This window comes from Anarrhichthys ocellatus, unplaced genomic scaffold, assembly GCF_004355925.1.
Source record: "Anarrhichthys ocellatus isolate YVR2014 unplaced genomic scaffold, GSC_Weel_1.0 scaffold41, whole genome shotgun sequence".
Classification (NCBI taxonomy): domain Eukaryota; kingdom Metazoa; phylum Chordata; class Actinopteri; order Perciformes; family Anarhichadidae; genus Anarrhichthys; species Anarrhichthys ocellatus.
In genome coordinates, this window is record NW_022280071.1 from 3,509,899 (window position 1) to 3,522,023 (window position 12,125).

The following is a 12,125-nucleotide window of genomic DNA, read 5'->3' on the forward strand; positions in this document are numbered from 1 at the left end:
CCAATAACAGCTGCTTCCTCCGTAATAATGCAGACTTTAACTGAACAGCTGCTAGTAAAGACAACAAGGTCAGCTATGCCTGTAATCATGTTAAATTAACCTGGTAGTCGATCGGTATTCAATGTTGTTTATGATTTCCGGAAAACGGTCACGTGATAGGAGTGTGACGAATCAGGGAAGGACACGTCGTGACTGCTAAGAACCAATCAAGTAGCGAACGCGGGTGTGGGCGTCATCGTTTCTGAATGTATCCGGTTCCGACCGTCCACACGAAAAAGCAACCCCGGAGTTTTCAAACTCCTCCATTTACGGTGCTCTAAAACTCCGGCGTAGTGTGGACGCTCAGTGTAAACGTAGCAAAAGATGTGCGTTTCCAAACAAAAACAGAGTAATGTGGACGTGGCCTTAGAGGAGGACTTGCTGTTTACCAAATTCCACATCAATGTTTACAACTGCAAGATTTAGGAGACTTTTGACATGTCCAGAACATTAGGCATGTTCTCCAGGACATGCAATCATCAAGAACATAAATTTCAGGACAGTAGAACACAGTATCATACTACAAGATTTGCTAGGTGACAGTAGACAAGACATGACAGTTCCCCTCTTCATTGTGACATCAACATGGACCATTTCTGATTGGATGAATTCAAAACTTGCTGAGCTGTCGTTGGTCTTTCCTCCGTGTGGAAGAACATGGCGTTTGTTATGGAGATATTTTTAAATGTCTCCCCAGGGGAGACACTACAGGTGACGAGGATACAAGTTTTCACTTCCTCAGTTGACTACTTACATTTCCAGAACATTGGATAAAAACGTGTTCAAAATTCTTCTTTCATTTTTTCGACACACGAGAGTAAAAGTTTTTTACAGAGGGAATTTCGGATTTGTCTTTGTATTACTCCATATATCAGAACAACAATACAAACAAAATAGTGAAACGGCGACTGTGGCTCAGTGGTAGAACAGGGTCATTCTTCAATCAAAGGGTCGACGGTTCGATCCCTGGCTCCGCTATGTCAATGTGTCCTTGGGCAAGACACACCTCAAATTTACTCCCGTAGCTGTGGCGTGTGTGTGTGAATGTTAGTTAGTCCTGATGGTAGCCCTTTCCATCAGTGTATGAATGTGTGAATGATGACATGTAGTGTAGTCATCGGAAGACTAGAAAAGTGCTGTACAAGTAAGTCCATCAAAATCAGGTTTTGAATAAAATAAATGAAACATTTTTAATTCAATATTCCCAATGTGCATAGTTGAAATATTTATTTACAAGGTTAGAGAGTTTGCAGACCGCGTCATTGTGGAAACACATTGTGAATCTGACCTCGCTCGGTTGAGTCAAAGTGGATATTTTCCACACTTCAGTCACATACAGAAAGAAAACACAACACACAGGAAACATATGTGGGTGTATTATGTACTGATGAACAACGACCAGTTACCTTTCTCCAGTGCTTCTATCTGGTCCTGTGTAAATGACGTTCTGTTTCTCTGCAGTTTCCTCTTCAGCTGAAGCCTCATCTGAGTCTCCTCTGAGTCTTCACCGTTGGAACTAACTGATATGGTGTTCTCCCCTCCCTCTGCCTGTGGACACTCTGCACCAAGGAAGGAAGGAAGGAAGGAAGGAAAGTTGGGTTTGGGCTCGAACAGGTTTTCACGTCGTACAATGTAAAAACTTTCCATTACAAGTAAAAGAATGCAATCAAAATCTACAGGATGAAAACTGAATTTTGTAATTTATACATTTTCAAAAAATATAGATATTATGAGGAGTTTAATTTTCAATAATACATCATATTTTCTGTTCTATATGTGAAATCTTAAATGATAAAGTAACAAGTAACTCCAGCCATCAGATAAATGTAGTGGAGTAAAAATAGCAATAATCCACTTCAAAGTGTAGCAGCTAAAAATGTAATAAACATGGAAATGCTTAAGGAAATACCAGTACCTCAAAACTGTGCGTACGTGAGGAGATGTATTTTGTTTTGACCAACTACATGATCATCTTAATACAAACATAATAAAAGGAAACCAAACCCTAACACTGAACAGCTTTAAGTAGGTAATGACTTTCCAACAATGTGGCAGACTGGGTCCAGACCCACAGGTGTATCACAGGAGGTTCTATTATATATCTTCCATACACTTTTATTTAACAGTTATATCTGCAGTACACCTTTGAGCAACTTGCCTCAATTTGCATATTGTTCTGATGATTTTAGCCTACTTATGACAACGATTCTAATATGAAAGGCTTGTTTTACTGATGAGAGGACAAATAAACAGAAAAGAAAGTTTTGGTAAACATTGCTCTAGCTGCTAGAGCTAAATGTATTCTTTGCCGCTGTAGCGGTCAGCGCTAGTTCTCTTATATGTATTGAGAGGGAACCCTAGTCATGGTCATAACTTTATAACAATTAACAACCCACAACTAACGCTCTTTAACAGAGAAGAACACCACAGCACACAACAGTCTGTGACACATAAACAATTTGTAACACTAATAATTGTACATTTATAAAATTTCACCGCCGAACTGCATGCTGGGTACAGCTCGCGAGCGAGCCTGCTTGCTAGCACAACAGTCTGCTAACAGCTGGGAGAGGCTCCGTCGCTCCAGTTACGTTACATTAAAGAACAGAACAGAGCGATGCAGGATGAACAAAGACAGACCGGAGATGCACCGATAGAGTTTGACACATATGCAACGCTGATTACCGTGTAATATGCGTGGTATTTGTTATAAATGTACATTGGTGCAAAGACGGTGACAAGAAGCTATACATGGAGGGGCTTAGGACCCAGGGGAATGTAGGTGAAGGAAACAGGAAGAGACGGAAGACACCCCACACAAACAGCTGTTCACCGCTCTTCACGATCCTGCAGATCAGTGATTCTCAACTGGTGGTTCATCGCGGACCCGTTTTCAGTGCTTTGCTTTATGCAGCGGAGTTATTCACGCTCCTTTCCAGCATTTATGGCACTTGTTCAGCGGTGCAGGAAAAACACCGACCATTGCGTTGTAAATCAGGTCACGTAATGCAGTTTAGCCAATAAAATAAGGGTATTCTGATACTTTCCTGACGCCAGTGAGATGTACCCACACCGTGACACGGGGGAGAGACAAGGAAAGACATTACAGAGCAGAACTCTGATAATACTAGATGTGACGGTCAAATATTTGTATGATCCGGTCAAAGAATCAAACTGCTAAAAAGACCAGTCATTAACCTTTACACTAACACCACTGTGTCAAAAATGACTGCTTAATAAGTAGGTTCAAAATATGCATTATTGCGATAAAAAAATACTGTGTAAGATCCCAGCTAACTGATGAACACCTCAGATCTGTTCTAAGAAATGCCACAACCAAACTGACACCAAACGTTGACGCACTGGTTAAAAAGGGTGACCAACAACACTGTTCCCACTGAAATTAAATGCAAGTTACTTTATAGGTCATGGCTTTTACTTGTAATTTATATTAGTTCACACAAACACTCCATTCATCTGCTACTGGCCCGGCCCGTCTGTGAAATTTTAAAACTCAATGTGGCCCCCGAGCCAAAACGTTTGCCCACCCCTGCTCTAGCATGTATATTAGCAATATCCACTCAATCAATGGCTGCAGTACTTCACTCAAACCCAGGCCGTGATCAGCGTAGACAATGAAATATGTTATACTCAGATCCATGAAATGAACCCATGCAAAAAGGAGTGAAGGTACAGGGAGGGCACTTCAGAGTGGAGATCTCCAGCGTGAGATCCCCGAGCAGACGGGAGCTCGACTCCAGCTCCCTGTGGAACTCGTGTTATTTGTGGTGCTAGCCTAATTATTCATTATCCCCAGCAGACGGAGACTGCAAAACAGAATGAAGCCATTGCTCAGTGTCACAGTCAGTCAGGCAGAAAGAGACACAAATGAGAGCAGACGCCCCATTCTCCCTCCCCTACTCACACAGACACACACACACACACACACAGGCACAAACATGCTGTAGACTGATGGGGAGGCAGCAGCCGTGGTAGTATAGCATGACTTTGTTTGACTGTTGTAATCCCAGGGTGCTGGAGGAGGAGCAGCAGCACATGAGCCTCCTCCATACAGCAAACAGGGCCCTCAGCCGCACACTCTGAAGGAAACTGCTTATGTCAACTCTATACAATGTGTCCTCTGTCCCGTATAATGTCAATTTTGAAAATAATTGAAGGCATTGTACAATGGGGCAAATCTGACTAAAAGGAGGCTGCAGTCAAAGTCAGTAATAGACATCAGGGCCTGCAAGGCCTTCTCTGCTGGTCTAAACAGAATCACAAAGTTATAGCTATTTTATAATTTAATATTTTTTCTTAAATACAGTACATGCAGTGGCGGCTGGTCAATAGAGGGCAATGGGGCATGGCCCCACCTTGAGCCACACAAAAAAATATATATATATATCATAAATCATAAATTATACAAATTGTCAATATTTGTGTTTTTGAACTATGGAATGTACCCAGTAATATGTGTAAAATATGATATCTGCGCAAAATATATGCTTTTCCTGCTCGTCCTCTCCGCCTGTGTGCACGATATGTCTCAGAACACACAGCTAGGGGGGCCAAATCGTTTTTGCCCAAAAGAGGCGGGTCTATGAAGCAGTTTAGCCAATTGCTGATTAAAGATATAAATGAGTGACATACAATTTAGCCAATCAGCGCCCTCAAATAGATTCAGTGTGGGGCCAGAGGGATTTTGCCCCCCTAGCTGTGCGTTCTCGTCAGGAGAAGTCTCTACAGGCGAGCGCCGGCGCCGGCGCGAGCACTACTCCTCCAAGACCCGTTTGAGAGGAGACCTTTGGCGGAGATTCTGCAGCCAAAGAGCTGATCCCAGATCAGCCTGACCTCACAATCAGACAGCAGACTAGCGGGAAAGGGAAGCAGTACATGCGAAGCTTCTGTACTAGCTGTACACCAAACAGGTTTGGCTAGCTGGATGACGTCATGCTAATAACTTATTTAGCTTTTTAAAACAACGGGACAGATCCAGCACGGACAGTTAGGGAGTGAGGGATGAGGAGGTAAGGAAACATGAGAACACCAGGGTAGGGAGTGAGGGATGAGGAGGTAAGGAAACATGAGAACACCAGGACACACATGGAGAACTCTGTCAAGCTACATATTAGGCAAAGTGAACATCTTTTCTTCTACATAGTTGTCCTCAGTCTCGTCTGCTTAACTTGGTCATGGAGGCATCAACATGTAATTGAGATGGTAGATTAACAGTGAAAACTCATCATAGCTTAATTTAACATCAGTATTCATAATTACACTTCATGTTTACTTCTCCTGATCTTTACCTCCTATAACAAGGTCCATAGGGGCATCTCAATACGTAAACATGTTATATTATATTATATAAGTGTTATTTACTGCTTTTTTTTCGTGTTGGAATAAATGTTAAATATTTAACTGCAAAGTAGTAATGCGTGTTTGATACTTTCATTTTTTTTGCATTAAATCATTCTGGGATGTTTGCTGAAATTGATAGGATGGCCCTACCTAGAACACTTTCCACCAGCCGCCACTGACTACATGTATTATAATTTATAAAAATATGTTTCCCATTATCTTATGTTCTCATTGCACAGCTACTGTCTTCCTCAGTTGCTCTGCTTCCAGTGCAGCTTGTTTTAAGTAGAGCTTTTATCCAATCAGATCTCACCTCTGTGTCTCTAGGTAAGAACAGAGGCAGAGGCCTGCAGACTCACAAGTGCATCCATGTGCAGTTTAAGTGAATGGGGACGATATTGTTGATTGTCATAGTGTTCAACCAATCAGATCTTTAGTTTGACATGTTGGGCGTATTCTTTGACATGTCAGAGCCTGCTAGCTGGCCTACAAGTACGTGATTGGTCAGTGGGCTAGCGTGACATGTTGGGCGGTGACAATCCCAATATCTGCTGCCTCTGTGGAGCGGACATTTTCAGCCCTCAAACGCATTAAAACGTATTCAAGAAATACAACTGGGGAGGCTCGACTGTCTTCACTGGCGTCCATGAATGGAGAAGGACTTCTTACTGGAACTAAAACGCACGGATGTACTGAACAACCGTGGGATTAAACTCTTTATTAACAAAGAAAGGAGCATTGACGTTGTCTTTAAATAGTGAACAGCAGCTCTGGTAAGTTAAATGCGTTTGTTTTTACATCTGCAGTAGCTTTAATATGCTTGTTTATATATTATTATTTGTACAACTTGTTTTTATGAAGATAGATTTTTCTTTGGCTTAATATGTGATAGGAACTATTGTTATGTCCAGTGTTGCTCTGGGGACATATTTAGCCGGTGCCAGTGTTGCCAACTTGGCGACTTTCTCGCTAAATCTGGCGACTTTCCAAACCCTCATGACGAGTCAAAAGCTACTAGTGACAAATGTAGTGACTTTTTCTGGTGTTATTGGAAACTTTTCTGGTGTTTTGACTCTGCACTGCACTGCACTGTCGTGGACGAGCAGCGGGAGCTGCCGTGAGCCCCTCCGCCGCCCGAAAGCACTCACAGGCGGTCAGTCTCACAGCAGCCTTGCGCTGTAGTCAGAGAAGAGGGAGAAACACTCCTAGCGTATTCATGTATCTGCACTCTGCAGTTAGTGTATTTGTAGGTGTTGAGCTTCATTTTTACACGAAACAAATAATAAGCGTAGCTGTGTTTCAGCTGCAGGACAGCAGTGAAGGCCCAGGTATAAAATGCACGGCCCGCCACTGGTAATAGAGATACTAATACAAACAACTTTTTGGCTAAAGACTAATGGTAAAGAATGAAATTTCACACGAAAAAATACAATTACTTTCATGATATTTCTTTAACGTCAGTTGCCCTGTATATAGTGAGTGTGTGTGTACTGGACAGGCAGACAGCTCTTAACACTTGCATTCTTTCTTTTGTATTAAAATGTAGTCAGTCACACCGATGTGTGCTCGGCCTGGAGATAATCGTTCTCAACCTTCTTCGTGTCAAGTGTCACTTCCTTGTCCCCAAATGGATCCCTTGTGTCTCTCTGTTTCCCTCTCCTGTTTGTGTGGGTCCTGTCCTGCTGTCTACCAGGATCACTGTTCACCTGCCTTCAATCAGATCCTCACCTCTCCAGTATTCCAACCCAAGCTCTCAAAGTTTCTTCATGTAACTGTCCGTATGATATCTTACAAAAAAGCTACTCTTCATTTTTCGTTCGTTTTCCTACAAATGTCCAGCAACACGTGTCACTTTCAGCTCGTTACACGCAGGAAACAACTTAGTTAGGGTTAAAAAATATCATGCAATACTTAGTTAGGTTTAGCAACAAAACTACTTAATTAGGTTTAGGAAAGGATCCTGGTTTGGGTTAAAATAATTACTTAAGTACGGAAGTTATGTGACAAGTAAATCAATGTTGACTTCTCATTTCACACAGCAGTCTCCTGGGTTAAAGACTGTTTTTTGTTTGACTCGTCCACCTCCCCTCCCCTTTTTGTGGTCTTTATACTACCTTGATCATGATTTTGTGGCTAACACATTGATTTTGCGGGATATTTATGAATTACAGGACGTTAACTTCTGTAGGCGTATCTACGAAAGCTGTATGAAAACAGCCCCATCTCTTCTCTCATCCGGTGACAGATCGTTGTTTCAGCCACAATGGTTAGTTCCTATTATCTCTGGCCTCTTGTTGTTTTCGGCTCATCTGTAATCAGCCACGCTCACACCTAGCCCTCACTCCTGTCAGCACTGTAGTAGTAGTAGTAGTAGTGGAGTTAGTGTCTTACCAGTGGTAGTGAGTGTAGTCCCAGCGTACCACCCCGAGCGTCCTCCCCAGGTGGTTTGTCCATTGAGCATCTTGAGTTTGTCAAACATCCCTTCAGCTCCCACTGTGCCCATTTGCTGCTTATCACTGGCCAGGTTCCTGAGCACTCGATTTATTGATGAAACCTGGTGATGAGCGCAAAAACGTGAATATTTAAGAGCAACAATTTTGGTGGATATGTAAGGCAGAAACAGTCAGCCTCATCATGTCCATTTAAAGAAACACTAAAGAGCATCAGTCATGTTGGTGTCTCCACCTTTTCATTTTTACATGTCATAATTCATTTTACATTAGACTTTCCACCAGGCGGCAACTTCATGTTCTGCAAAGTGATGCAAATGTGGACATGCCTTGAACTTGCATTCTCTCTAGTGTCCACCAGGGGGCGACTCCTCTGGTTGTATAGAAGTCTATGAGAAAATGACTCTACTTCTCTCTTGATTTATTACCTCAGTAAACATTGTAAACATGAGTTTATGGTCTGAATCTCTAGTTTCAAGTCTTCTTCAATACAGCATGATGTTCATTTAGTAAATTATGGTCCATTTAGAGTCAAACAGACCATAAAGCAGGGTATGCTTTAGGGCGGGGCTACACAGTGATTGACAGGTTGCTTCAATGACAAAGTTCAGTCAGGGAGTGTTTGTCCAAGAACCATTGCAGTAAACTGGATACTCTGTTTATTTCTTCACATTACTTAGTGACATTATAAATATTTAAAATACAATTTGTAATTTTGTACCAACCATCAGTATGTAAAAAGGTTACAGGTCTATTTTGCTTCTTTTCACTTTTCTAGGTCCATATCCATTCATGAATTGAGTTACTATAGGTTAGGCTAACTGTTCCACATACAGAACTTTCAACCAGTGTGCAGAGGTATAACAAAGGTATCATTTGTTTTACACGGAAAAAGCAGAAAATTGTAAAGTATTGTTTTTTTTCCTCAATTGCTTGGTTTTGATTTTAGTGAAAAGCAAATTGGCATTCACTTTTGATATGCAATTTAAAGTCAAGATGAAATGAAAAATGCCATTTTAACCCTTTTGAGATCACATTCCCGGTTATATTTAACAATATATGTAAAAAATCTATTTCTTCATATTTCTATATTTAAAATCCAGTTGTCTTTTGTTCCTGTCAAACCAAATATGACGTGTGCTTACGTAAACTACTACCAACCAATTTCAATCAATAATATCATGACCTCCATCCATCAATCTAGCCCGCCCACTTTGTAGCGGTCCAATCAAATGTGAAAGATTTGATTCAAATCCTTTTTGTAACTGTACACTGCTCAAATATTCCGTTTCATTGGGGAATACTCACAGTACAGAAGTTAAAGACGCTCTAACTTCTGTTACGCTGGGTATTTGGGTTTTTAAGACTGCATCTGCCCACTCCAACAAACTATTATACCAATTAAACCAATCCAACCTGCAAGCTTGCTGTAATAGTGTACAATAACAAATACATCAGCTATTATGTACAATGTTTTGCTATAGTCTAGCTTTCCTTGCTCAAACCTCTGACTGCCATGACTTGGCTGAAGAACAGAAGGTTCTTACACTGGGAATATTGTCGTTGGTGCAGACTCCCTCTGCCAGCAGTCGGTCTCTGATCTCCCAGGCGAAGATGGACGGACACTCCCTCTTGTAGTGAGCAATCTTCCCCACCACCTCTGTAGTGGCCACCCTGGGTTTACTCCCTCCTATGGCCCGAGGACGGATCGAACCTGTCTCGTAATACCGTCCCAAGATCTTACTCACACAGCCGTTCGACACCTGGACACAAAAACAGCACACATTATTAGTTATTCATAACTGGGGCAAATATAAATACTGGCATCCAAGAAGTTTCTGTTTGGTAAATGATCTAAGGAACGATCACAGCAATGGTTAAAAACCTCAATATGTGTATACAGGTTTTGGAGAGTCCTACTGCATGTGTGAAAAAGTTGTATGAAGCCTAGGGAGCAGTGCAAAATCTGCTAAATTGCCTCAAGTGATGTCACTCAAGTCAATGTTGGTTGAGGCTTGTTTGAGTTTGAAAAAACAAATCTGGGGGTGTGGAGTGAGAAAGAAGTGGGCTGACCAGACCTCTGTAGGTCCCTTGCTACGAGGCATCCCACCTCCCACCTTGTTCCTTGTGTGTTATAACTGTGGTCATGAGTCGACATTTCAGGAAATGAATGCACTCATGCGCTATTTTTCTTGGGAGGACATTGACATACAATGTGCACCTGGATGCTGAACCCCAAACCTCTAACTCATTGTAACATTTCTACTGCGAGGTATCTACTACCACTGTTAGTGCCACCTCTGAGAGGATCAACTCTAAGCATGACGAGATTACCTGCAGTATTCTGGATATGTCACAAGGTCGAGCTCCACTGTGTGCCAGCTCCACTATCTTCTGCCTGGTAGAATCAGGTAAAGGTCTCCCATTCACAAACACACCTCCCAGCTGGTTTACTCCACTGTGACCTACACACACACACAGTAAAAAAAAAGGTTTTCAGCAATTGGTTTACTGCTCTATAGTGATTCAAATAATGATTCAATTTAAAACAGTAAAAGTGAGTGGTGATGAAAATGAACTGAAAGGCCACACTGATCAGGCACATATGAAGTAAGAGGGAGGCGTACAGCAAGGAACACATGCTAGAGGAGATGAAGAGAGAAAAGTATCTCAAACCACAAACATGTAGTTTATGTGTTCTTATGAAGATATTTTCTTCTATACAGTACATGCTACATTTTTTTAAATGTTCAAATCTGGTTTCTAGAGACGTGAAAAGCATGTTAAAACATTTCATTTTATTAGTTAATACCATGGACCCTTGGGCGTCCCTACCTCTCCTATGTTTTATGTCTCTTTGTCATCCTCATGAATCTCTCTGTGGTCATTTTGTGTCCCTTTGTTGTCCCTTTGTGTCTATTTGTAGTTGTTTTGTAACTCTGTAATGGTTTAGTCCTTTTGTCATTTTTCTTTTTTGTCCGTGTTTTTTGCTCTCTTTTTGTAGTTGTTTTGTGTCTCTTTGTAGTAGTTTTGCATCTCTTTGTAGTAGTTTTGTGTCTTTGTAGTTGTTTCATGTCTCTTTGTAGTTGTTTCATGTCTCTTTGTAGTAGTTGTTTCGTGTCTCTTTGTAGTAGTTTTGCGTCTCTTTGTAGTTGTTTTGCGTCTCTTTGTGGTTGTTTTGCATCTCTTTGTGGTTGCTTTGTGTCTCTTTGTGGTTGCTTTGTGTCTATTTGTTGATATTCTGACTCTTTGGGCCCCTGGGCCTGTTCAGTCATCAATCCATGGTTATTACAACAATGTTAAGTGATGCTTTGATGCCATTGGCCTGACCCCCATTGGATTGACCCATGTCTACGCTGATGTCATACGTGACCTCATATACCCTTTTTCCACTAAAATTACCACGTGCTATGTTTTTCAAGTGCAGGACAACCTGCAGACACACACACATATATATATATATATATACGTATATATATATATATATACGTATATATATACCAGTGGCGGGCCGTGCATTTTATACCTAGGCCTTCACTGCTGTCCTGCAGCTGAAATACCACCTTATAACCACATGATTGCGCCGCAGCTATTATTCGTTTTTAAGGCTGTACGTATTCATATTAAACCGTTCGGTACGAGGCTTACGATACCTTTGAATAATACCAGAGCATTTGGAAAATGCAGAAGCTTAAATTCAGGAAAATATAATGTTTTCTGTGCTCATGTAGGACAGTGGATCTCAGCTGGTCTGGCTATGGGACCCACCATCATCATCATCAAGCCGCGGCCCAAAGAGTTCGTCTTATGATTTTACTTTCACAACTAAAACATTAGACGTACTGCTCTGCAACGTCTTTCCTCGTCTCAGCCCCCTGTGTCACGGTGTGTGTACATCTCACTCGAGTCAGGAAACTTGTCAGAATGCCCATATTTGATTAGCTGAGCTGCATCACGTGATGTGATTCACAATGCCGACTAAGCCTCTGCTTAAGTTTCGTTTCACGATAGTCACGTGCTCGCCCACTGACCAATCACAGCACACTCTGCACCTCACTGCAGAGCTGCACCTTAAAACTGAGCTGCACGTAATGCTGACGTACTTGTAGGCCAGCTAGCAGGCTCTGACACGTCAAAGAATACGCCCAACATGTCAAACTAAAGATCTGATTGGTTGAAGACTATGACAATCAACAATATCGTCCCCATTCACTTAAACTGCACATGAACTTGTGAGTCTGCAGGCCTCTGCCTCTGTTCTTACCTAGAGACACA

General features: G+C 41.6%; 1 protein-coding gene across 1 annotated transcript in view; it reads right to left on the reverse strand.

Moving 5' to 3' along the window:
- LOC116394822 (paired box protein Pax-6-like) overlaps positions 1-12,125 on the reverse strand; it is a 22,561-nt gene that overhangs the window by 5,225 nt on the left and 5,211 nt on the right. The window contains exons 2-5 of the mRNA XM_031868148.1: positions 10,185-10,315; positions 9,398-9,613; positions 7,792-7,954; positions 1,446-1,598 (exon numbers count right to left, since the gene is read on the reverse strand). Of these exons, the coding sequence (XP_031724008.1) occupies positions 1,446-1,598; positions 7,792-7,954; positions 9,398-9,613; positions 10,185-10,315 (663 nt within the window). The remainder of the gene's footprint in view (positions 1-1,445; positions 1,599-7,791; positions 7,955-9,397; positions 9,614-10,184; positions 10,316-12,125) is intronic.